Source organism: Corythoichthys intestinalis, chromosome 18, assembly GCF_030265065.1.
Source record: "Corythoichthys intestinalis isolate RoL2023-P3 chromosome 18, ASM3026506v1, whole genome shotgun sequence".
NCBI classification, from domain to species: Eukaryota; Metazoa; Chordata; class Actinopteri; order Syngnathiformes; family Syngnathidae; genus Corythoichthys; species Corythoichthys intestinalis.
In genome coordinates, this window is record NC_080412.1 from 47,854,831 (window position 1) to 47,881,387 (window position 26,557).

General features: G+C 47.7%; 2 protein-coding genes across 13 annotated transcripts in view; one reads left to right on the forward strand and one right to left on the reverse strand.

Annotated features, from left to right (window-relative positions):
• trim47 (tripartite motif containing 47) lies at positions 1 to 9,300 on the forward strand. 2 transcript variants are annotated; one of them, XM_057820381.1, is made up of 8 exons: positions 1 to 300; positions 2,578 to 2,789; positions 2,853 to 2,898; positions 3,151 to 3,246; positions 3,312 to 3,536; positions 3,614 to 3,636; positions 3,704 to 3,847; positions 8,435 to 9,300. In XM_057820381.1, exons 1-8 carry the CDS (start codon positions 115 to 117, stop codon positions 9,078 to 9,080), a joined length of 1,578 nt encoding a protein of 525 aa, XP_057676364.1. In that variant the 5' UTR covers positions 1 to 114; the 3' UTR covers positions 9,081 to 9,300. The 2 variants fall into 2 exon arrangements, with proteins under 2 accessions (XP_057676364.1, XP_057676365.1); XM_057820382.1 differs by having other exon boundaries at positions 3,726 to 3,847.
• LOC130906258 (tripartite motif-containing protein 3-like) overlaps positions 9,256 to 26,557 on the reverse strand; it is a 24,716-nt gene continuing 7,414 nt past the window's right edge. For 4 of the 11 annotated variants that reach the window (XM_057820372.1, XM_057820371.1, XM_057820373.1 and 1 more), the window contains 13 exons: positions 23,128 to 23,295; positions 19,865 to 19,994; positions 19,254 to 19,555; positions 18,892 to 19,174; positions 18,610 to 18,708; positions 18,402 to 18,554; positions 17,958 to 18,342; positions 17,783 to 17,886; positions 17,218 to 17,385; positions 16,992 to 17,160; positions 11,574 to 11,609; positions 10,990 to 11,201; positions 9,256 to 9,777 (listed from right to left, as the gene is read on the reverse strand). In XM_057820372.1, coding sequence (XP_057676355.1) covers positions 9,625 to 9,777; positions 10,990 to 11,201; positions 11,574 to 11,609; positions 16,992 to 17,160; positions 17,218 to 17,385; positions 17,783 to 17,886; positions 17,958 to 18,342; positions 18,402 to 18,554; positions 18,610 to 18,708; positions 18,892 to 19,174; positions 19,254 to 19,555; positions 19,865 to 19,994; positions 23,128 to 23,295 — 2,362 coding nt within the window. In that variant the 3' untranslated portion in view covers positions 9,256 to 9,624. The other 7 variants (XM_057820377.1, XM_057820374.1, XM_057820378.1 and 4 more) reach the window with 7 other exon arrangements.

Sequence of the window (26,557 nt, forward strand, 5' to 3'; positions counted from 1 at the left end):
TCCGGCGCACTTGGCTTCCGGCTTCCGCCCGCTCGGTTTGTTTGTGTACAGACTCAAAAGAGCTCGGCGTTTGCCCTTTTGCTCGGTTCCGAAGCCGCCGGCCGACCGATCGAAATGGCCACAGCCGCCGCGTCGTCCGGCGACGACTTGAGGAAGGAGTTGACCTGCGCCATTTGCCTGGATTTCTACACGGACCCCGTCATCCTCAAGTGCGGACACAATTTCTGCCGCTTCTGCATCTGCATGCACTGGGACGAAAATGGCGGCGACTACGGTTACCAGTGTCCACAGTGTCGAACCGTAAGAGAGAGATTGTCGTAATGTCGCTAGCCTCCGCTTTCCTGGATGGCCAGACTGTCTTCACCCATTCACCTGCCATTTTTTTTTGACGTGGATCACTTTGATATACTATTGTTTGCGACACTGAAGCTAAGCAGTAACCAATTGCTTTGTTAGTGGTGTGCCAGATTGGGGGGGGGCCTCTATCACGGTATTTTTGTATCATTTGATGTGGGGGGGGGGGGGGGGGGGGCATACTTTGAAAGATTTCTCCCCTCATTCTTACTTGCCACATATATAAAACAAGGGCATGCATGTAGACGATATTATTCGAAAAGGATCATAACTATTGAAGCTTGAGAAAAAACATTTAAAGCCAAATACTTTTCTAAATCAAAATAACAAATGGTCCTTTTTGCATTTTGCCTTCATATCCTAACATAAGCACACTCATGCATCATTTCCCTCAAAAAATGGAATTCGCTTGAAGATGGTGCCATAAAGCAAATGAACCAACATGAAGCTTTGACCCACTTGGCCACAAAGCAAAATATGTCAATAATAATATCAAATGTAACGTTAATTCTTTTCAGTTTCATGATTTGCTAGTGATGCTATTGAGTTTACGGTGAGTTTGAAACACATTTGCTCCTTCATATTTGGAAACATCTCGAGGTCATTTTAAGTAGAGGTGACTCATGCGTTGTACATTGACCACGCAATCAGAGTTGCTCTCTCGTCATTTTATATCGCTATATTTCATAAAGTGAAGGAATTCGCCCGCACGGAAAAAGCGACCGGCGTACGGAAATGATGCTCAGCTGCTCACCGCCTCCGTGCGCCAACCGGGAGGGCGGATATTCCGCGCGTTCACCTCTTGTGTTAACCCTTTGTACTGACTCCATGTTCCAAAAGTTTGAAGAAGACTCACCGAAAGCAGGTTGACAATTTATTTGTCGACAATGGTCAAAAAACAAGGCAAAAACAGACCACGGAGGAACAATGTTAAATCCAAAACAAGGCTACATCGAAAAGTCTCCAAGCAGCAAAGTCTGTGTTATCTCAGTGTCCAGTGTTTTTTAAGTCCGTGGTGGAGTAGGCCGGGCCGAAGGTGTGACTGAGTGTTGTTCCGGGACCATCCCTCTGTGGCCGGTTTTGGGCGGTTAGGTTGTCCGTGGATGGGACGTGGTTGCCACAGCGACCGACGCTGGTCTTAACTTGCCTGGTATACCAGACTCACCGCTGTTCCAGTGATCGAGTCTGGCGACCGTCCGGCGGATTAAATTCCAAGGGCGGAGCAAGCCACAGCAAACAGACAGCACGAGTGGACCAATCAGCGACGGGCAGACGTGACGTTGTTAAAGCGACAAGTAATTAGCGTGAGCGGAGAATGGAGAAGTTTATTCAACATGGCTAGCGCAAGCCATGTTGACTGTTGTCAATGACTTTTTTCGATATGTTTTTGGTCATTTAAAACTTGTTTTACCACGGATTGGAACATATTCTCGGCTCTCCCGTTCGCCATCTGTGTTGTTGTAGAGACGACTTTCGGCACGCAAGAGTGATGTTACTCGTTAAGAACACGTCACGAAGATAAAGGAATCTGATTGGACGATTGATTTTGTACCTTGCTCGAGAGGCCGTTAATGGGCTGGGTCCCAGACTATTTCTCACAGTGTTTGGAAAAATACAGGGAGAATAGTCTGGCTGTGCCAGTCAAGGTCTTGACGTCCCAAGCGCCCGCTATCAACTTTGTTATCCGGGCTGGCTCTACTTGTTTTAGGACAAAGCGCGCTACTCTTTGTCCTTGTTGTGGCCAGAAGAACTGATTGCGATTGTTGGTGCGTCAATCTTGCTCGTGACGTACATGTTGGGCTTCTGTGATAAGATGGCGTTGTGTATCTATTCTGCTTCTTTTCATTAAACTATGGTGTGTGCTGTTTATTTTGTATTAGGTGTGTTTAGAGTAGTTCAGTCCTACAGTAAATATGAGAAATGATACTATTCCCTGATTAATTATATTACGTGTGTTTGAGTAATGCAAACAGTTAGACGGTGCCTACGAGAAACGGTACCATTTTTTCCATTTCCCCCTCGTGAGCCCCGATAAGGTGATTGACTTTACTGTGTTCAAGGGCATAGAGTGAAGTCTGCTGAACTGTAGTTAGATGAATGTGTTAGACTAATGCAAACAATTATATGGTGTGTGTGCGAGATCTGTACCTATTCCCTTCCTTCAAAAGTAAGCCATTTGACGGCCAGGCTAGCATCGAGCCATTTTCATCTCTTCCGTTTTAGGTGTTCAACAAAAGGACCTTCACCAAGAACTACCTGGTTCAGAACCTGGTGGCCAAGATGGACGACCTGGAGTGCCTGGGTTCGGTCGCGTCCCCCGCCGGACCGCTCAAGATGGACGGCGAGTGCCGGCTGCACGGCGAAGAGCTCAAGTTGTACTGCCAGACGGACAAAGAAGCCATCTGCGTGGTGTGCCGGGAGTCCCGCGTGCACAGGTCGACTTTCCGCCGCCCGACTGTCCGACACGACGGTTAGTCCGTGACTTTTCCTCATTTCAGACATCACGAGGTGGCTCCGGTCTCGGAAGTGGCCCACGACATGAAGGTAGGAAACCTTTTTTTAAATTGTATCCATTTCAACTTGATGACATGGAGACAAACCTGACCCCGAAATACTTCCAAATCAACAGGCAAAGCTACCATTGCAATTTCTTCTAGATATTGTACATATTTTCATTTCAATTTGGACGCGTACCCCCAAGGCGCACTTTTTGTGAGCTCTCGGAACTCCGGTCGCCGCCGTACGTACGAGCGCGCCGGACTTTCTGCCAATTGATGGGCGCTTTTGCTTCGGAAGGTGGAGTTGCATCTGCGTCTGATGGACCTGAACCGTCACAGGTCTCAGTGCTTGCGAGTCATCGCGGCCGACGAGCGCACCAAAAACGAAGTCAGGGTAGGCCAGCTCTGTGGCAAAATGTGGGCCGGTTCCAAATGAAAGGGTGCGGCCGCTTCTTCCAGATGAAGAAGCAGCGTTTGAAAGACAAAGTGGAGGCGGACGTGGGCGCCTTGGTGCAGTTCCTGCTGGACGAGCGAGACTCTCTGCTGGACAGCCTGGACGCCGAGGAGGCGGCGGCCGTGGCCGCGCTGGACGACAACCTCGACGCCGTCAAGGCCGAGGCGGCCGCCGCCGAACGCCGCCTCGCCGACGTCCGCGCGCACGTCGGTGGGGAGACCACCTTTCAGGTCGCGACCCGTTCTTATCCACAAAAATAAAAAAGGCCATTTTTACTCACTAGATGCATTTTTCTGTCTCGCTTCAGAGCCTGGCCGAGACCTTCAACGAGTAAGTCCGCTCCGCTATGACTTATTTGCATTCCCGGATTTTGCCTCGTTCCCCCTTTTGGGAGCAGTTGCGATTTTGCCTCCGGACAGGGTGGTGCACGGGAAGCCGTTCCCCGAGGTGGAGCCGGAGGACAGTCCCACCGAGTTCACCGATTTCTCGGGGCCCTTCCAGCTCATCATGTGGAAGAAGATGATGCACGTGCTACACACCAGTCAGTTCCTTTTTGTCCTTCTGCTGCCTGCCAATTTCAATGACAGCCCTTCCGCTCGCCACCGACGGCTCCTGTCGTCGCCCTCGTCTAAAGTCCGATGTAATTTCCGCACGCTCATGTAGTGGGCCGTATTGAAAATAATCCCTATATTATCAGGATTACTGACAACTTTTTCAACACTTTCTCTAAATAAAGGCCTTTTCACACTGCTTTCAGCCCAGTGTGAAGAGCGGTTCACGGCAAGCGCGAAACGTGAGGAGCCACGTAGACGCCGTCAGGAAGTGAAAAGTGGCAGGCATACAGTATTTACTATAGTCCCAAGCATGGAGTTCATAACCTATTGACATGACATGTGAAACGGGGCCGATTCGTGGGGGGCCTCTTTTCAAAAACTTGAAATATTTCCAAAAGCAAAGCTGCTACCGCCCTAAAACCAAAACAGGCACCTACCTTAGCCATATAAGAGTCTCCATGAGCAGTGGCAACAAGGAATTCAAAGTCGTTCGCTTTTAAAATCCCGAATCATTCTTTTTTATAGAACACAACTTAAAATGGCTATAAAAGTCTGATTTTCCACTAGATGCACAAAAATCTCTAAATGCAGAGATGATCACCTATATTTTCAGGATCAATAGCAATATTTAACATAGAAGTTTTTGATCAAAATAGTTTTCAAAGTTTTCAACACCTAATAAATTGCTCAATTTAACCCTTAATGACCTGCAATATGAAGCAATTATCAGAGAATCCCAAAATTTGAAAAATAAGGTCCTAATGACGCCTTTTTTTCAAATTTGTAAAAAGAAATGTCAAAATGAATATGTGTAATAAGCGCTCTAATATCTATAACCCTAGCTAAATCCTGTTTTTTTTTCTCATGGAACCTGCAGATGCATGTGTTGACTTCCATTATTATTATTTTTTTTTTCAAAAAGAAATGTCAAAATTTTGAATTACTCTCAAAATCATGAAATTTTAGGTGTATCAAATGTAATACATTTGGCAATGAAGGGTTAACATCAGAAACTTAATACCTGAGGAAACATGCAGAATAAAATAATATGAAGATTATTAATAAATTCTATATACACAAGCACAATTTATTATAGAATAGAATATCCCTTATTATCATTATACCAATAGCGAATGAGGCTAGCGGCCGCCTGACGTAAACAGAGCTTTTCTTGTGAATAAATGCTTAAATCCCCGAATTCTTCATAGATATGGACATAAAACAGTCTCCATTCTTGGTTAAAAGAAAAAATAACCGTGCAGTTAGCATTTATTTTACAGATATTGTCAAAGTACAATGCTACTCTTTTAGCGAATGAGGCTAGCGGCCACCTGACGTAAAGGGAGCTTTTCTGGCGAAAATTCTTGTGGATAAATGCTTCAATCAGGCACGCATGGTACAAAAACTATTATATTTACCTCGAATCCTTGAACAAATCACTCCTGACACAATCCTTCCTGTTTGTATGCGGTACAGCTTTCGTAGTTCTTCAAAAATCCAAGCTTTAATCCTACATGAGCATGTGCCGTCTTCAGCTATTACGAAATGAAGCTCGGCCCTCTCTGATAAGGCGTTACGCAAAGAATGATGAAGTGTCATGTCAATAGGTAATGAAGTCTATGTCCCAAGAACCAATGCATTTATTTTTCAAGTAAACAGTGACTTTTCCTATATCCACGAGTAGTGGGCTATTATAATAGCCGTGTAGAGTGTTTTAATAGTGAGAAGGTGAATGTTGCGGGTTTTTTTGTTCGTTTGTGAACTACATTTCCATCGAGAAACCATTTAGCTTAGCGAGGAGAGGTCTGAGAGTTGTTTTTCGAGTGTCCCAGTGCTCGTGAAGGAAAAAAAAAAAAGCGGATTTAGCAAGGTTTGGTCAGTCGTGATTTGCGTATACCGTCCGCCAAAACAGCCCCGTAGCAGAGATATAAGTATGCCTGCCCCGCCCCTAAAAATGGAGCAAGGTTCTATTTTGGGCCCCGCCCGCCTCTCGGCGCAAATTCGTTCAAACCTTCCGTTCTGCCCAAGACTGCCGACCACCGCTCGCTCACTTTGGCCAACCATTCTCCTACCACATATGCAATGAACGGGTTGCCGCTGAACCCTTCGCACTTGGCTGCCGCTAGTTTGAAATGGCCTGTTACGTGCCAAAGACGGCTCGCGAAGGGCGTAACATAAAACAAGCCACATAAAAGTACGAGCGGACGCAAATTTATTTACAGAACAATCAAACTCGCAATGAATGCCGACGAAGCGTGACTTCAGGGTAAGCCCAGGCCAAAACAACAAACAAAAGGAGCTACACTTAAACCCCACCCGCTAACTAAACACTGATCATGTAAAAGGAACAAAGAAAAGACAACATCTAACCTAACTTCTTACTCTATACAAAACAGGAGAAAACGGGTTGAACAGAAATGGCGACTTACCCTTACTTGCTTCAGTGCTCTTATTTACAGTGGTGAACAAAAACGATCCAATAACGAATAAACACAAAAGACCTCACCGAAAAAAGCGGGAGTGTGTCAAAGTAGCGATCAAATGCAAACGAGAGTGAATGGCGCGCAAATAGCTGGGGAGGAGGACCGCAACAGAATACTGTCAAATGCGACCTCCCCGAACGTTGACAGCGGCAGGTTTAAGAAGCTTGGCGCCTTTTTCCGTGGCCAATCAGCGGCGGTGACGTCGTCGGTCCGTCCTGCGTCGATCAGCTTTCGTCATAGTGGGAGGGGAAACAGCCAGCTGGTGAAGGCGGCGATCAGCTGACTGGAAGAGTCTCAGAAGTTAACTGTTAAACGGCCAGGGGCCGTCACATAGCCTAAAATGCCCCAAAATCAACAGGAACGCAGCAAAATGAACAGGAAGCGCCGTACAGTGCCGGCCAAAAGTATTTGCACCCCTGCAATTCAGTCAAATAATGCTCCATTTCTCCCAGAAAATGATTGCAATCACAAATGCTTTGGTAGTAATTTCTTCATTTATTTGGCTTGCAATGAAAAAACACAAAACATTGAAATTTGAAAAAAAACAACAACAACAACAATCATGATCATTTTACACAAAACTCCAAAAATAGGCCAGACAAAAGTATGGGCACCCTTTGAAAAATCATGTGATGCTTCTCAAATTTGTGTCATTAACAGCACCTGTTACTTACCTGTGGCACATCACAGGTGGTGGCAATCTCTAAATCACACTTGCAGCCAGTTAAAATGGATTAACATGGACTCAACCTCCGTCCTGTGTCCTTGTGTGTACCACATTGAGCATGGAGAAAATAAAGATGACCAAAGAACTGTCTGAGGACTTCAGAAGCAAAATTGTGAGAAAGCATGGGCAATTTCAAGGCTACAAGTCCATCTCCAAAGACCTGAATGTTCCTGTGTCTACCGTGCGCAGTGTCTTCAATAAGTGTAAAGCCCACGGCACTGTGGCTAACCTCCCTAGATGTCCCGCAGTCCGAGGGTACGACGGTGTCAACCCGTACTATCCGTCGGCGTCTGAATGAAAAGGGACTTTACCCAGGAAGACCCTACTTCTGACGTCAAAGAGACGTCAAAAAGCCATGCCAAAACTTACCTGAGAAAGCCAAAAACGTTTTGGAAGAATGTCCTCTGGTCAGATGAGACAAAAGTAGAGCTTTTTGGGAAAAGGCATTTGAGTTTACAGGAGAGAAAAAACCCAGGCCTTTAAAGAAAAGAACACGGTCCCCACGGTCAAACATGGAAGAAGTTCCCTGATGTTTTGGGGTTGCTTTGCTTTTATGAAGTCTGAAGATGACCAACACATTTTGCAGCACAATGTAGGGCCCAGTTTAAGAAAGCTGGGTCCCCCTGAGGTTCACGGGTCTTCCAGCAGGACAATTGAGAGAAAGCACTGGAGAAAGTGGCCAGACATGAATCTTATAGAAGACCTGTGGAGAGATCTGAAAACGGCACCCATCAAATCTCAGAGACCTGGATCAGTTGGCCAAAGACGAATGGTCGAAAATTCCAGCAGAAACTGATTGATGGATACCGGAAGTGGTTGTTCAGTTATTTGGTCTAAAGGTTGTGCTACCAAGTATTAGGCTGAGGGTGCCAATACTTTTTTTCTGGCCCATTTTTGAAGTTTTGTGTAAAACGATCATGATTTTTTTTTCCTTCATTCTCTTTTGTCTTCTTTCATTGCAAGCAAAATAAATGAAGATATAACTACTAAAGCATTTGTAATTGCAATCATTTTCTGGGAGAAATGGAGCATTATCTGACAGAATTGTAGGGGTGCCAATACTTTTGCCCAGCACCCACCCCACTTGCACAGCATTGCGACGGGCCGTGGCCATTTCCTAGTTCATTGTATCCCAATAGGTTATCCATATGAGAATGGTCTCCGTTTAAAATGGGGAAGCGGCAAGTCGCTAGCATAAAGGAGTTGGCTCATTGACGGCGCTCGACGTCCGATCCGTTTGAAGCCGCTCGTCATCGAAATTCACAGCGGAAGCTTCTCGTTTATCGGTCGTACGCTCGAAAGTGCTGGATGAGATTTCCCGACCCGCGAGGCCAGGTAGAGTCAAGTTTCGCCCTTTCTTTCAGTGCCGCAGAACCTGACGTTGGACCCGGACACGGCGCACCCCAACCTGCTGATCTCGGACTACGACACCAAGGTGGAGGAGGTGCGCTCGCGCAACCCCCAGGAGCCCGACCTGCCGGACCGCTTCACGCGTTTCTGCGGCGTGCTGGCCACGGCGCAGTACTGCGGCGGCCAGCACTACTGGGAGGTGGACGTGCGCGACAAGGGCGTGTGGTACCTGGGCGTGACCGCCCAGGGCAGCAAGCGCAAGGGCTTCGTCAGCCTGACGCCGGCCGCCGGCTACTGGAGCCTGTGCCTGCAGGACCGCCTGTACGCCAACGGCGTCGACGGCCGCGTGCCGGTGGCCGACTACTGGAACTCCCCGCGCGTGGGCGTCTACCTGGACTACGACCGCGGCCTGCTCAGCTTCTACGACGCCGTCACCATGAAGCTCCTCTACGTCTTCGACACCTGCTTCCACCGACCCGTCTACCCCTTCTTCAGCCCCGGCAAGAACGACCCGGGCAGCCGTCTGCGCATCTGCCACTACTACTGAAAGACCAACGCTTTCTTTTTCCCGCCGTCTTAACCGTTCTTTCCGAAGAACGCTGTTGTTTTAATGATGACCCGTCTCGTTTTTTTAAAAATCGTATTGTATCACCCATTTGATTGTTTTTTAAAATCGTCTAATAAAACAATCGTACAAAATGACTTTTTTTTTTTTTAATACTCCAGCAACCCCAAAATCTACAGGAAGTGTCTTAGCTGGTGACCTACCGCAGCTAAAGACAGCGTTGCGTTTTTTTAATTGAAGTTTGTAAAATAAAACTGAGGCCACAAGAGCTTTTGCAAATGTTTTTTTTAATATTTACAATAAAACTTTGTTTGGTGTCAGCTGCTGTTTCATTCACACACAAGCACAAAAAAACCATACACATAAATATATTACTCTTAAATAACAGTATTGGGGCATAAAAATAATCTTGGCAAATATTTTTCAGGTGGGGTTTGTGCTTCAGAGAAGCCCCTCCCCTTTTTGAGAACATGACTCATTTCCATTTTTTTTTAAAAAAACATTTGTTACAATTTCAATGGATGATTCTCCAGCCTTGTCTTCCATAACACGAGGGTTTTTTTCTTGACAAAATATAGACTTTTTGGTGGAAAACGACTCTTTTCAAAAGATCTCATCTCGTATATTTCCAAATCCGGTCTACTGCAGGTAGCGGTAGACCTTGAAGCAGTGGTTGCCCGAGTCGGCCACGGCCACGTGTCCGTCCGAGGTGAGGGCCAGACCTTGCGGGCCGTACAGCGGGTCGCCCGACGTGTTGATGTACGACAGGAAAGAGCCCGTGCCGTCGAAAACCTTGACACAACGACATTCACTTGCACCGGACGAAATCAAATGGGACTCCAAACCTTTCGCGTACCACTTTTTTGTCAGTTTGACCCTCATTAAACTATGGGGCTACCGTCAGACGTCCGATCCGTTTCGGCCAGTCCTAACTAACATCTATCGCCGTCAATGGCGCGCCGTGAGTTAAATATTACAGGAAAACTTTAAATGCCGCGTTCCTTGCGTATTTCGGTCTGGAGGCATTTTTCACGAGTCTCTATTGACATTTGTAACCATTTATAACATTGCTTGCACACCTTTCTTTTCTATTCTTGAGTTGCGAGGGCTCCCCCTCACTGGTAGGAACGGTAGCATGTATTTTATTTGGTTGATTTTCGGTTTTGGTTCCCAATATAAAGGAGTACACCAAATCAGTGGCGTTTCTAGGATTTCTCCGAAATGGGGGGATGTTGTGCCGAAAAATAGCCGCCCCGCGTGAAATGTCCCCTCTGACAGGAACGCTTATTTATAACGCTTTATTGAGCGTTTATTTATTTTATCATTGAGCGCCAACACGTCACTCGTACAAACAGCTTTTTCTTACCAATCGATGGAAATGGAAACAATTTTCTTGTACCGTTAATATGTATTATTTTACTCTGCTTGAACCAATAAATGTCATACCTGTGTCATTGTCATTGGGATATGGTCGTGACAACTTGTAGACAACTATATATCTGTTCAAAGATGGTTATGTTATGCTTAATACAGTACTAGTATTTTGTGTAATGAATTTATTTAAAACTGATTTTACAGTCGTAAATCCATTACTGTAATGCATCCACCTCAATAAAGCGTTACAAATAAGCGTTCCCGTCAGGGGGGACATTTCACGCGGGACGGCTATTTTTCGGCACAATAGCCACGTGTCGCTACTGTCTTTGTTCAGTGTTTAGTATAATGATACAGTGTGCAAACAAAGGTACAATCACTTTTCTGAAAATCCATTTTAAACACGAAAAGGAGCATTCATATTTAACATACTGTAGAAACAACATTCTCCCTCAGTTCAGAAAAGAAGATTTTACCGATTGCCACGCATTGTACTACAATGGGAACGGGTACTTCGGGGGGCATTCAAATTAGAGGCCCAGCCAGCCCTTAAACCGCCACCGCACCAAACTTTCATGAAAAGTCTGAAGCGAGGGGGGGGGGGGCACACACACTTTTTATTTTGGTTACCTGTATCCTGCTGTTCCCCCAGTCTGCGACGATGATGTTGCCGTTGGCGTCGACGGCGACGCCGGTGGGCGCGTTAAATTGTCCGTTGCCTTCGCCGTGAGAGCCGAATTTGAAGAGGAACTCGCCGTCGGCGTTGTACACCTTGACGGAGTGGTTGTGGAAGTCGGTGACGATGATGTCGTTCTTGTTGTTGACGGCCACGAAGTGCGGACCTGTCGACGGCGAGCGCAAAAGCACACGCATTCCGAGGAGGGGACACTTGTGATTGATTGGCTTTAGAGCTACGTCACTCCAGTCCAGTTTTCAACCAAGCGTAACTTTGTCTTGTCATAACATAATTGTCTTTGGGCGCATAAGAGTCGCCCAATTTGGACTGTCTCCTCATCCGCGAATTTTTGTATTTTCAGCAGAATCATTTCGACATACATGAGTTCTCGTCAAATTGGACGAGCGCTCGCTTGGTGAAAACGGGCCGGGCGTGAGGATGGAGGACCCCCTCTAGCGGTTAGTTTGGAGCACGACACACAGGGAATTGACGAATCAACGGGAAATCGCTCACTCATCGTCAACCAAACGTTACTTACTGAAGACCGATTTATTTACGCTCGGAGGATGCTTGTCTGAGTGGAAAAGAAGGAAATGCCACAACACAAACAAAAAAAGAAACGCACATATGAGACAACAAAACCACGTGAGCAATTTTCTATTCCCACAAAACATAACAATAAACAAAACCACTTCCCTCTCCATTCTCGCAGTCGGAAAACTGGGCATTCATGACGTCACCAGCCACAACAAAGCGTCGCCATATTGAAACGGGGGCAAAACAGTCAGAGTCACAAGCAGTTGCTCTGTCGTGCATTGTAGTACAAACGCATTGAACTTTTGTCTTATTCGCGGCCTTTTTTTCTGTCAGAATGACTCAAAGTTGCCATGTTGCGGGTTGTAACACAAGAGTTCGAAGCCGCATTTGAAGTTCTTCATTTTTCCTCGTGAGAAGTAAAGGACAAGCAATTGGCTGAAAGCAATGAGGAAAGACAGTTCCGTGGACCAGGCACATTTACGTTTGCAGCTGACATTTTATTACTGGTGAGTAAACTTTAATCGATTTTTTTTTGCCCCAATTAGCTGCTAGGATTCAATAGACTAGGCAGTGGTATTATTACCGGAACCGACAACTCGCAAAGCGTTACTTTTCTTTTGCCGCGAACTGCTCTGATCGGTCAATCGGTATATTATTGGCCAAGTGGGAATGGGTTATTTTGCAGTGTCGTGTTCACGGCTAAAAAACGCTTGGAGGCGAATGACCGGTTACGGCAGAAATAATCACTCCGTATATACAACCGGTTTTCTTAGTTCCACACAGTACGTATTCCACGTAATTGGTAAAGGTCAACTTACTGGGGGACTTTATGAGGTAGTTGTAGATGTTTCCGAACTCCACTGCAGGCAGTTCCTTTGGACTGTTTATCCAGCTAACAGCTGCGACTTTGTATGGGCAGATTTGCAGGCCAATACACGCTAATTTTAAGTTGTATCACACAAAAAAAGACACAAAACACAGCTGAAATACATGAATTTTAGACGTTTGTCTACGGATGTTTACCTGTACGTGTCCCCCATCTCAAAATGACGACATGTTGCTATTGCGAGATGATGTCATTGTGACATCATGCCGACTGCGAGAATAGCACATCTTTTTTTTTTCTTGTCCAATTCTTTTTTTTACAAAAAGGCGACAAATTGTACTGAATATTCAATATTCATTTAAACAACTTTCTACAATGACAACTCATTTCAACATTTCTTTTCTTTTTCTTTCTTTAGAAAAATGTGTGTTCACATGACTTAAAACGTGTAATATTCATGTACAAACACAATGTATAAACTAGGGCTGCAGCTATGGAATATTTTAGTAATCGAGTAATCGACTGAAAATTCTATCGATTCATCGAGTAATCGGATAAAACAAATATATTTTTAGGTAAAGAGCAATTATAAATATACATGAGAAAACAAGACATTTCATCTAATCTTGAACCATTTTCAGTCAATCAATGTCTTTATTTTCGATGTATATTGTTGAAAACAGCCAACAATTGCATCTCAGATGTAACTAGAATAAAAAAAAGACTACTTCACTGCTGTCACTCAAAAAACCTTTAGATCTTATAAAATATATATATATATATATATATATATATATATATATATATATATATATATACAGTGCCTTGCAAAAGTATTCGGCCCCCTTGAACCTTGCAACCTTTCGCCACATTTCAGGCTTCAAACATAAAGATATCAAATTTTCATTTTTTGTCAAGAATCAACAACAAGTGGGACACAATCGTGAAGTGGAACAAAATTTATTGGATAATTTAAACTTTTTCAACAAATAAAAAACTGAAAAGTGCGACGTGCAATATTATTCGGCCCCCTTGCGTTAATACTTTGTAGCGCCACCTTTTGCTCCAATTACAGCTGCAAGTCGCTTGGGGTATGTTTCTATCAGTTTTGCACATGGAGAGACTGACATTCTTGCCCATTCTTCCTTGCAAAACAGCTCGAGCTCAGTGAGTGTTTGTGAACAGCAGTCTTCAGCTCTTTCCACAGATTCTCCATTGGATTCAGGTCTGGACTTTGACTTGGCCATTCTAACACCTGGATACGTTTATATTTGAACCATTCCATTGCAGATTTGGCTTTATGTTTTGGATCATTGTCCTGTTGGAAGATAAATCTCCGTCCCAGTCTCAGGTCTTGTGCAGGTACCAACAGGTTTTCTTCCAGAATGTTCCTGTATTTGGCTGCATCCATCTTCCCGTCAATTTTAACCATCTTCCCTGTCCCTGCTGAAGAAAAGCAGGCCCAAACCATGATGCTGCCACCACCATGTTTGACAGTGGAGATGGTGTGTTCAGGGTGATGAGCTGTGTTGCTTTTACGCCAAACATATCGTTTTGCATTGTGGCCAAAAAGTTCAATTTTGGTTTCATCTGACCAGAGCACCTTCTTCCACATGTTTGGTGTGTCTCCCAGGTGGCTTGTGGCAAACTTTAAACGAGGCTTTTTATGGATATCTTTGAGAAATGGCTTTCTTCTTGCCACTCTTCCATAAAGGCCAGATTTGTGCAGTGTACGACTGATTGTTGTCCTATGGACAGACTCTCCCACCTCAGCTGTAGATCTTTGCAGTTCATCCAGAGTGATCACGGGCCTCTTGGCTGCATCTCTGATCAGTTTTCTCCTTGTTTGAGAAGAAAGTTTGGAAGGACGGCCGGGTCTTGGTAGATTTGCAGTGATCTGATGCTCCTTCCATTTCAATATGATGGCTTGCACAGTGCTCCTTGAGATGTTTAAAGCTTGGGAAATCTTTTTGTATCCAAATTCGGCTTTAAACTTCTCCACAACAGTATCTCGGACCTGCCTGGTGTGTTCCTTGGTTTTCATAATGCTCTCTGCACTTTAAACAGAACCCTGAGACCTATCACAGAGCAGGTGCATTTATACGGAGACTTGATTACACACAGTTGGATTCTATTTATCATCATCGGTCATTTAGGACAACATTGGATCATTCAGAGATCCTCACTGAACTTCTGGAGTGAGTTTGCTGCACTGAAAGTAAAGGGGCCGAATAATATTGCACGCCCCACTTTTCAGTTTTTTATTTGTTAAAAAAGTTTAAATTATCCAATAAATGTTGTTCCACTTCACGACTGTGTCCCACTTGTTGTTGATTCTTGACAAAAAAATTTAATTTCATATCTTTATGTTTGAAGCCTGAAATGTGGCGAAAGGTTGCAAGATTCAAGGGGGCCGAATACTTTTGCAAGGCACTGTATATATATATATATATACCTAAAAATGCCGTTACGCTTGATAACACACATCACTTAAGTTAGGATTTTTTCCCCACGTGTTTCAATTGAATTTCTATTTGTGTCAAGCAGGGGTCGCGTTAACCGGATAGTTTCCGTCGTTGACCGGTTTTTTAAAACGGTGACGGAAAAAACTGAAGTCCGTCCGTCATTTTGACAGGTTGCAATTCACACCCCAGACCACAGGGTGGCGAGTTAGCATATTAATTAGCTATTGTCTCTCTTAATGCATAAAGTCGTTGGCTCTTCTGTCAGAATATTGTAGCGTCACCGGGGTCTGGCGGCGGCACCGTGATTGACACATCAACGCGAGGTTCTTATTGGTGCACCCGGTGTGCCAGTGCGTCATCCAATTGATGGACAAGATTGCCGCCTGTGTACAGACCCCAATCACATGACGTCAGAACTCCGCTCCCCTGACCGGAGCCGCCATATTGTGTGTCAGCTCGTCATGTTTACACATTACCGCTACATACATGCCTCCTATTACGGCGTGTTTTTCTTCTCGTTAATATTAATAATCAAAATGGTGAAGGCGTGTGTGGCGGTTGGTTGCTGTAACAGAGAAGATAGACGAGAGACTTGAAGTTCTACCGTATTCTGTGAGACCCGAAGATGAGAGCGAGATGGACTGCTGTAATTCGACAAGAAATCTGGGCACCAAACGATCACCACAGACTATGTGGTAGTCTTTTTATATCTGGTAAGATGCATTTAATATATATTTAGAAGATTTTGGGCTGACAACCACAATTAAGATCATTGTGTGACGTTGGTGATTGGGGTCTATATCGTTGCCTCTTTTTCTTTGGGGGTGGAGTTGTTGGCGGTAAGCAGAGTAAAAAGGGAGAAAAATACCACGACTTCCGTGTCTAATTTTTCGCCGCCAAGCAAGCGTTACAATATTAATTAAAAATGAATGAATACTAAATACTATTGAATATGTCATCATTATCATTTTAAAAATTTAAGCCACGGGTAAAAATAGACTATGACCGGATTTTTATGACCCTGTCAGTCAAAAGGACAGACAACGAAAATGTCTAGCGCAACCTCTGGTGTCAAGCCATTTTGAAGTTCTAGTTAAGTTTTAAGTTAGTCTAAACTCTAAGTCCTGATAGGATTTGGAGTTTTTGCAGTGTTCAAAATAAATGTATGATACAGGCTGTATTGAAGCACATTAGGGTCCAGTGCTACTTGGTGTTTTATCCAGCAATGACTACTGAGCTAAAATTGACAGTTAGCATTATTGAGTTTTTATTTTACACCCTCATCACTCCACAACGCTATGTTATGTTAAAGCCTGTATGTAAGACACGTTAGCCACGCATCGAAAGTGGTCACCATTAATAGAAACCTAGCCCTCTGCAGGGCTAACGTTATGTGAGCTAGTGACAGTAACGTTAATCTTATTTATTAGCGCTTAGCGCTCTTTATTAGCGCTCAACTGCTTTAAGATGGCGGCTGTTTACTAACGCTGCCCAGACGTGGCCGATTCTGTCATTTCGCATCTAGTTCAACATACATGTGATCTCTATGAGACTCATCAGATGTTACCGGCTACCAACGTAGCATCGTGCGGGCTAGTATTTAGCAACGTTGGCGTCGTTTGTAGCGGCTGTCGGCTGCAGTAAGTTGTTGGTTTTTTTTGTTTTTTTTTTGCTTCTTCCTCTACGCACGTGACATCAGCGCGCTGTCCCGCATTAAAAGTAGTGCGAGCAAAACGTGATGCTTAGAGCTGTCAAAATAAACGATTACTCGAGGTGAATAAAATTACTCGGATCAGTTTTTAAACTCGAGTTACTCCAGTTGCTCTAGTATAAACTACTTCCCTCTTCATAGCACTTTTTTTTGTCCTGTCCATTTTTTTTTTTAACAAAACCGACTATTGTACTGAATATTCAATATTCATTTAAACAACTTTCTACAATGACGACTCTTTTCAACAGCTTTTTATCTAAAAAAAAAAAGTGTGTCTCTTCACATGACCTATGTAATATTAAGAATTTAGTCTTGTGCTGACCAACGACAACCACTTTTGTCAATTTTTTTTAGATAGTTAACACAAACTGACAGTATTCCTAGTGTTAAATCTAAGAGGGCGTGGCAAAAAATGACCTGCAAAGTGCCTGTCGGCGACGCCGCGTCCTCCGAACTTGGTGACCAGCTTCCCGTTGGCCTGGAAGATGAAGACGCAGCACGCCTTGTTGTCCACGGCGATGATGTGGCCGTTCTTGTCCACGGCCACGCCCTTGGGACCCATCAGGCGGCCCGATCCGATCTTGTTCTACCAGACGACAAATGTGAGCGCGGTCGCCGTCTCGACGCGCCGCGGCGTCCTGACCTTGAACTTTCCGTCGGAGGAGAAGATGCTGACCCAGCGGTTGTCGTAATCGGCCACCACGATGTCGCCGTTCGGGTCCACGCCGACGCCGGTGGGCCGCTGCAGCTGACCCGGCGAGCGGCCGCGGACGCCGAAGCGCATCTTGAACTGCCCGTCGTTGGAGAAGACCTGAACGGAGCGTCGACAGGAGTCGGTGCGGCGCGGTGCTAAAACGGCGTCGTCGGCCGGCGGCGACTAAGAAATAATGGATCGGACTTCCCGTCGACATCGGCAGGTCGAACGGTTTTGGCCGAGAAAAATGCAATATTAAGGATGGTAGCTAGCTTTTGAACAACACGTAAAGCTACTCTCGATAATTGGCCGACTTCATTTTCATGTCAACGCCTTGATTTTGACGAAAGCTCTTTCCACCTTACCTAACCCTACCTAACCTTACTTAACCATAACCCTAACCCAATTGAGATGGAGAACTATAGTAGACGTCCTATCCATTTGAAGCAGGAAGGGCGGCGAAGGAACGAACGCGGGAGCCGAAAATGGCTATCGGCCGGCGAGAGGGGTCCACCTGGATGCACTGATTGTTGCTGTCGGCCACCACCAGCCGCCCGCCGCCCGACGCCGAGATTCCCTGAAGGTTGGTGAACTCGCCGCGCTCTCGGCCACGGGATCCTGCGAAGCGAAAAACAGCGGTGTGAGGGCGGCGAAAACCACGAGTCGGCCGCCGTCCTCCCCGCACCGACCGACTCTGTAGATGAGTTCGTCCTCGACGGGGTTCTCCTTCTTCTTGGCGGCGTACGTGCCGGGGGGTCGGCGGACAGCCTTCTGGCGCACGTGTCCGCCGGCGGGCGACTTGACGCGGCGCTTGACGTCCTCGTCGGGCGAGGGCGGCACGTCGCGGGGTTTGACGGCGCGCAGGCGAAAGGGGCTCCCTCGCAGCGGCTGCCCGTAGAGGCTGAGCGCCAAGGCGTACTCGCCTTCGCCGCGCAGCGTGTAGGCCACCTCGTACGTGCCATTCTTGTTGTCCGTCACCTCAGCCGGGACCGCCCGCCCGCCGTCTTCCCCGCCCCCCGCCGACGTCATCTCCGCTTCTAAAAGCGCATTGCCCGTCCTCACCAGTTCGCCATCCTGGAAGTGGAAAAAGGCCGTTAGAAGACGAAGGGACCGTGACCCGGCCGGGAGCACACCTTGTCTTTGGTGGTGACGGTGACGGTGCGGCGCTGGCCGGTGGCGGCCAGCCGCAAACCTTCGCCCGTGGCCGCCGAAGTGTGCGCCACCGCCGCCGTGGTGAGCAGAACGCCCAGATTCTGGATGGACCGACGCAGCCCTTCCGTCTCCACCTGAGGGCCGCCGACGTCAAGTCGGAAGACGAGGAGCGAGCGAAAAAAAGCCCACCTGGCAGTCCAGGTGCGCGTTCTGGTGCGGTTTCTCCGGGAAGTCGTGTCTGGCCAGCGCCGCCGCACGCTCGCTCATTTGCTTCCGCACCAAAAGAACCTGAAAGTGACAGATTGAGATTTAGATTTCGTAATAGCGTTACCGCCATCTCCAAATGGTTTGCGCATTCTTTTTGCGACGGCTTTCGATTGCTTAAGACTATCCCGTAAATACTCCTATCGGTCCATATGGAGCAGGAAGCCCGGCGGCGGTCGTTCGGATAACGGCGCAATGGTAGGCTACCTCGGCAGCGCCGCCGTGAAGAAGCGCCCGCTCGGCGAAGCCGCAGCTGCCGCGGATGTGCTCGCGGCCTCGGAGGAGGGCGTTCAGCTGGGCCTCCAGAACCTTCTGCTTGGCGCCCCAGACGCTCTCCAGGTCGGCCAGCAGCGCCGTTTTGCGCCGCTCCAGGGCCCGTTCCAACTCCCGGAAGGCGGCGTCGATCTCCGCCGCCGCACGGTCCTTGCGCTCGTTCAGCTGCCGGGAGATCTCGGCCACCAGATCGGCGGCCGCCGTCAGGCGCGGCAACCTGCGGACCCGACCCGGGGCGGGCAAAAGTTACGGCGCGCGCGCGCGCGGACGACGCCTCACGTCCCGTCTCGGGTCACCTGCCGCGGATGTCGTCCAACTGTGTCTGGAGCGCCGCCTTGTGCCGCTCCGCCACGTCGCGCAGCGGGACGGTGACGTGTTCGCCGTGCTCGCCTTCCGTGCACTCTAGACACATGGCCGTCTCGCACGACTCGCAGTAGAACTCCATCACCTGTGAGGGGCGACGTCGAGTCGATCGGGCCGGCGGACTCGGGTCCGTCGACGCGCGGCGACTCACCTTGCCCTCGTGGTTGGGGCAGCTGAGCGCTTTCGCCGACCGGAGGGCGTCGGACGGCGAACACTCGGGCTCCCGTTGGAGGACCTGACGACCCAGTGGTACTTTTTAGAGCAGCGACAGTTAATGACAACCATAAAATGTCTTCAGTGTGACCGATAAACATGAAATTATTTGCAATTAAAAAAAAAAAAAAAAAAACGAGCTTGTAATTTAGCTCTTTACATGATGCAGAGGGCCAAAATGAAATGAATAAAAATGCTAGATTGCAAATTCCAATCATGAAAAACTACTTCATTATAAGAAATGTTGAGATGATAAATACGGTCAGCTTTCAGTTTCCTGGGACGCGACACCTTCCCTGGCTATTGGTCCCCCCCTGAATAAAAGTCTAACCTCCATAAGGTCGGTGATGAAGAAGTTGTTCTGCAGAGCGCCGACGCCTTTCTCCGGCAGGATGGACGTCTGCCGGCACACCGGACACGACAGCGTCAGAGACTCGGGCGGGATGTAGTTCTGCAGGCAGCTACGCCGACACGGGAAATACACAAGAGTATTGTTGCGCGTGCTCGAGAGGAAACAAACATTTAGGAAAAAGAAGACTTTGCGTTTGTAGCTTTTTCTTTTGAAGTCGGGGCAACCCGTCGATCTGCTCAGCAACACTCGCAAAGTTTGACCTAACGTCCCGTCCAAAATTAGACCTACAAAATGAAAAAGGACGTCCATTCTTACGTTGACTATTTTGAATCCTTTTCACCCGACCTAAGAAATAACTTGAATGAAAATTGCTAAGATTGATTTTTTTTTCTTCTTGCGGTGTGAAAACAGAAGACATTTTGAAAACAACCTCGTAGCAAAATGGCGGGCAAGTGGAAACTGCGGTTCATAACTCACACAAGATTCAGGCCAATGGGATGGGAATCGGGGAGGCGGGGGGACCAAATGAACCTCAACAGGTGGCTAATACCCAGAGAATGCCGAGGTTAGCGTCCCGCTTTTAGTATCTTCTTGCAGCACGCTGGGGAAAGCCTTGCATTTGGCTTAGGATGGGCCGGGTAAAAAAAAAAAAAAAAAACAGCCCTAAAGCTTAAAGGAAGAGAGCTTAAGTTAAATAACAAATATCAATGACCACACCAAAAGAAAATTGAAAGCAAATAAAAAAATAAAAAAACCCAGTAGTTAGCTGCAAATAGTTCACAAATCAAGAATTATGTTAAAGTACAAGGGTAAAAAAAGAAAACTAGAAAATTGCGATGGTATAGCAAGTCACTTCTTGTTAATTTTGGAGCGTTTTGGAGTCACTTCCTGTTGGCCAGGGGGTATTTGGGGCTCATCTCCTGTTGATTTTTGTGAATTGTGCAAGGTAGACAATCGGTCTGGGAGAGAGGCGATCATTAGTCAGAAGAGTGCGAGACCGACACGTTAACCACTGCCAGTCCAGTAGGAATGTCAATGAGGGAAGCCTTAGCAACCAGCTATGGGAGTGAAATTTCATGTGCTCGGTTCTTTTAGCAAGTGGAATACAATGAAGGGGTGTGCGAGTCCGAATCTGTTAATATGTGATTTTATATAGGGGGCTTGGGACACCCTACCTGACACAGGTTACTGGGGCCCCTCTCTGGAGTCAGGCCCAGAGGCGGGGCTCGAAGGCAAGCGTCCGGTGGCCGGCCGGGCCTGTCCCCACGGGGCCCGGTCGTGCACAGCCCGAAAAGGCAACGTGGGTTCCCCTTCCCATGGGCTCACCACCTGTGGGATGGGCCAAAGGGGTCGGGTGCGTAGGGAGTTGGGCGGCAGCCAAAGGCGGGGGCCTTGGCGCTCCGACCCCCAGCTGCAGAAGCTAACTCTTGGGACATGGAATGTCACCTCTCTGGCAGGGAAGGAGCCCGAGCTGGTGTGCGAGGCAGAGAAGTTCCGACTAGATATAGTCGGACTCTCCTCCACACACAGCTTGGGTTCTGGTACCGATCCTGTCGAGAGGGGTTGGACTCTCTTCCACTCCGGAGTTGCCTACGGTGAGAGGCGCCGAGCAGGTGCGGGCATACTTACTGACCCCCCGGCTTGGCGCCTGTACATTGGGGTTTACCCCGGTAGCGAGAGGGTAGCCTCCCTCCGACGGGTTCTGACTGTTGTTTGCGCTTATGCACCGTACAGCAGCTCAGAGTACCCACGCTTTTTAGAGTCCTTGGAGGGTGTGCTGGAGAGCGCCCCCTCTGGGTACTCCCTCATTCTCGTGGGGGACTTCAACACTGATGCGGGCAATGAGAGTGAGACCTGGAGGGGCATGATTGGGAGGAACGCCCCCTCCCCCACGATCAGAACCCGAGTGGTGTCCATATGTGCACTTGGCAACAGGACACCCTAGGCCGCAGGTCGATGATCGACTTTGTAATCGTGTCAGACTTGAGCCCGCATGTTTTGGACATTCGGGTGAAGAGATGGGCGGAGCTGTCAACTGATCACCACCTGCTGGTGCGTTGGCTCGGATGGCGGGGGAAGATGCCGGCCAGACCTGGCGGGCCCAAACGTATTGTGAGGGTCTGCTGGGAACGTCTGGCAGAATCCCCTTTCAGAAAGAGTTTCAACACCCACCTCCGGCAGAACTTCTCCCTTGGGGATGAGATCCTGCCCCAAGTGGAGGACTTCAAGTATCTTGGGGTCTTGTTCACGAGTGAGGGTAGGAGGGAGGGGGAGACCGACGGGGCGGATCGGTGCAGTGTCTGCAGTAATGCAGACTCTGCGCCGGTCCGTAGTGGTGAAGAAGGAGCTGAGCCGAAAGGCAAAGCTTGCGATTTACCGGTCGATCTACGTTCCTACTCTCACCTATGGTCACGAGCTGTGGGTCGTGACCGAAAGAACAAGATCCTGTATACGAGCGGCCAAAATAAGTTTGGGTGTCCGGGCTCTCCCTTAGAGATGGGGTAAGAAGCTCGGTCATCTGGGAGGGAATCGGCGTCGAGGTGATCCTCCTCCGCGTCGAGACGAGCCAGCTGAGACGACTCGGGCATCTGGTTCGGATGCCTCCCCGGAGAGGTGTTCCGGGCATGTCAAACCGGCGGGAGGCCCCGGGGACGACCCAGGGCACGCTGGAGAGACTATGTCTCTCAGCTGGCCTGGGGATGCCTTGGGATCCCGCCGGAGGAGCTGGTTGAAGTGGCTGGGGAGAGGTAAGTCTAGGTTTCCCTGTTAAAGCTGCTGCACCCATGACTCGACCCCTGAGCAAGCGGAAGATGATGGATGGATGGATGGATGGATGGATGGATGGATGGATGGATGGATGGATGGTGTCAAACAAAGAATGAGCTCATTTTGTTGTGGGGGGCAAACACTTTGGGATGGGCGCCGAAATGATACATTACGAAACATTGATTAAAAAAAAAAAAAAAAAGAAATATTATCAAATTAAAATGAAGAATCCAAGTCAAAGAGAAATTCAAAAGGACGAGGTCAGTGGTTAAAACCCAAGTTCAAAAATGGCCAGAAAAGAGCAGTAAAAAGCTAGATGCAAGCTCACTTGTTTTGGCTCACTTATGAGCTCAACCATCAAAAATGTGTTGACCTCAGCAAGATGACCAAAATGGCACGGCATGGAGGATTAACACCGTTTTCATTTGGCACGAATGCAGGCACACACTTTGAAAAAACAAAAACTGGGTGGTTACCTTTCGCAGAAGGTGTGCAAACAGGGCAGGACCTTGGGGTTGCTGTAGTGGTCCAGACAGACGCCGCACACCAAAAACTGCTCGTCAATCTGCCGCGCCGCCGTCCCGCCGCCGGACTCCCGCGCGGCCATAGCGCGCTCAGGGGCGCCGGCCGGCTCGCCTCCGGACCTGCCGCAAAGGTTCCAGCCTGTCAACAGTCTTCATTATTGTGGACGGGGGGAAATAAGGCTGCTGCTGCTGCTTCAAATGCTTTCCATCTAATACGAGTTCCATCGCAAGAACCGCAAAATAAGCTCGTCTTTGCATTTTTTTTAGGTGCAGCCTCTCATCCAAAATGTCCGAACATCTGTCGCCGCCGGATTGAACGGCCGCCCGCTGTGACTTGACACACAATCGTGCAGCTACCACATGGAAATTTTGCCCATTAGAAATGAATGGGGAAGTTTTTGCCAAAAGCACAATGTGCCCTCTCAACTTTCTACAATTTTTCAAGAATGAATGATGCTGTTTGGATACAATTGTAGATTGTACATTTTGAAATATTACCTTGAACAAAAGAAAAAAAAAGTGTTTTTGGGCGAAAGTTCAATTTCTGGGCAGTGTCGAACAAAAGTTTCCCGGCATCGCGCGAGAATTCCAGTCGTTTTGGTGTTTGAACGGAGTCGGTGGGTCAATCGCTTTGGCTGGGAAGAAATGCCGTCGAAAAGAAAAAAACTGACTATTATAGGCATGAAATCCAAAGCTGCCATCGGTAAGCATATCCAGACCAGCAATTAACCTGTCCTAATCCAAGTGGAGAACTCAATTAAGGTTTACAACAAGCCAAAAGATAAACACATCAAGTGCGCCTGCACGACGCCACCGGCCGGCTCTAAATTTAGCAGCGTGTATAGCGGCGAGAGCATGCGGGTTGCTAAAATAAGTTCCAAAACAATCTCCTCAGGCGACAAACAAGCAAACGTGACGCTTGGTCACCCGCCATGTACTCTTCATAAGCTTTGACCCAGAAAAAAAAATGTCCATTTACATAGGTGCATCGGAGAGCGACCGCTGAGAAGAGGGAAGGGGAAAAAAAGCACCGGTGGGGCGACAACCTGTTCGGAGAAGCAAAAATACGAAAAGCCATTTTGTGAAACACTTTTTGTCCAAGTGCCAACCCTCACTGACAGCAGGAAATGGGATCTTACTTCCTGTTTTGTTGCCCTCAGGTCAAAAAACAGATGAGCTCATATCACATCTGTCATCAGATGACAAACACGCGCACCCATACGCAATCCGTCCAGTCCACACGTGTACCTACAGTGAGTGGGGTCAAGTTTGTCATTCGGCGGAAGAAAACAGCAGCCCGTGTCTCGCACGCCCACCACTTCCTATAACCTCCTGATCGCTTTCTTACTTTTCTCTGCTCACGCACACACACACATAGAGTACAGTACACACACACACACACACAAGGGAAACCCCTCCTCCTGTCAAGCGCTCCGATTGGCCGGCAAGGAAGAAGAAGGTGGTGTGGGGGTCGCATGCATCACGGACTAACAATTTCTCTTCCGCGCGGAGGGAGTTGAACTCTCGGCTGGAAAGGAATCGCCCGCCCAAGCGGAATCATAGCGGTATGTCATAGAAAGCAGGTCAAATCGTGACAAGACCTTTCTGAGATCAAGTCCACAAAATATAATGAAGTCAAGAATCGGAAGCCTTTAAAGAACAATTCAAACAAAACCAGAACACGGGCCAAGAAAGTCCATTGAAAAAGAAATACTAAGAATGGCACCAGTTCATCCATTGCCACAAAACGCCTTGAAAAAATGCCTTAGGTTTTGTGTTTGTTTCTTCCTAGGCCCTGCATGCGAGTGCCCATTGATTTCACCTGTTGTGCCTACTCCTTCTGTATTGTCTTGTTACATATTCCTCCCCGTCTTTGTCGAGACGTAGTTCCTGTTCATGTGTGCGTTTGAGGCCCGCGCTTCCCTGCGCCCTGGTCCGGCTTGCTTTCCCTGTAGGTTGTTTGAGACCAGCCTTGGAGTTTTTGGATCCCCCAGTCTTTGGTTTGGACTTTGTTGGCTTTACTTCAAACAAAACCTCGCCTGTGTGCCATTTCCCTACGTTTGGGCCCACACCGCCTTGCGATACCTGACAAAATGAGGGCGTTTTAATCGCCGTTTGTTTTCTAAGCCACTTTTGTCAGTGTTCGCCCAATTGCCGCCGCACGTCACCTCAAACAAATTGGCTCAGGCTGTAGGAATATTGTATTCTGTGTGTGAGGAGCTTTGCTTTGCTTTGCTTTGCTTTGCCTTGCCCGGCATCCCCGCGACAAGAGAAAAGGTCACCGAAAAAAAAAGCTCAAAGTGTGCTTTCCCTTAATCTTTTGAGCCGATAGCATCGTCGTACGCCGCCATCCCCTAATCCTGTCGTCGTCATCCTTAGCGTCTCCCGTGACCGGTTGCTGCCAACTAAGAGGAAGAACCGTTTAAGAGATGGCATTTGATGTGGTTTTAACAGGGTTGCTCCTAAACCACCACGGAAAGGTTAATCTACTTACCCATAACAATGAGCAACGTGAGAGTTTTGCACTTTGCTCTCATTCCGTAGGCTCGCTATTAACTCATTCAGTTGACGTCCGATCCGTTCGGACTCGGAAGGCCGCCGATTGCCTTCGACTCGATTGAGTAAACGTTTTGAAAACTGGGCTCCAAAAAGCCTTTTCGAGTGACTTTTGATTGAGTTCCAAAAAAGTCTGGAGAAGCCAACCCCGTGAAGGAATCTGACCTTCGAGTCAGACCGCCGGAACCGTGCCAGCCGAAGCGCCGGACCCGCGCCGGCGCAGATCCAACGAATTGGGACCCCGGCAATTCGGCCAGAAAGCCAAACTCCGCGCTTTCACCTTAGTCTTAACCCTTTGTGCTGACTCCATCTTGAAAGGTTTAAAGAAGGATCACCGAAAACAAGTTGACAATTTATTCAGGTCAAACGGCAAGGCGAAACAGAAACACTCAGGCGAGGAGGCAGACTCGTTCCAAGGTCACCTTATCAGAAGTCAACAAAAGTTCCCGAGAAAAATGACAAGGCTTAGTTAAACATTCAGTCTTTTGAAGGCTCTCGCGGGCCGTGGGCAGGAAGAAAGGTGTGTTTGGGATTTTTTCCCGTTTGTGGATTGGGGAGGAGGATTCTGGAGTGACTGTTGTCCAGGCAATGAGGGTCGAGGGTTTTACCACCTCAGCGTCAAAGGGGCTCTCGGAGTTTGTTGGATCTCGGATATCAGTTGGATATCGGGTGTTCTCCTGTGTTCTCATGTTAGGACAGACCCTCCTGCCATTTGTCGTGGACTGTCCGGGGAGAAGTGATTGCCAGACTTGGTGGCGCGGACGTGGGCTTGTCAGCGTCAATTTTGCTCAGTTAGTTGTATGACGCACGCGCTGGGCTTCCGTGA

Excerpts from the sequence above, each read along its gene's own strand:
- trim47 (XM_057820381.1), top strand. The coding sequence starts at position 115 with ATGGCCACAGCCGCCGCGTCGTCCGGCGACGACTTGAGGAAGGAGTTG. Across the intron at positions 3,247-3,311 it reads GCACCAAAAACGAAGTCAGG|ATGAAGAAGCAGCGTTTGAA; the intron begins GTAGGCCAGCTC and ends CGCTTCTTCCAG. Across the intron at positions 3,537-3,613 it reads GTGGGGAGACCACCTTTCAG|AGCCTGGCCGAGACCTTCAA; the intron begins GTCGCGACCCGT and ends GTCTCGCTTCAG.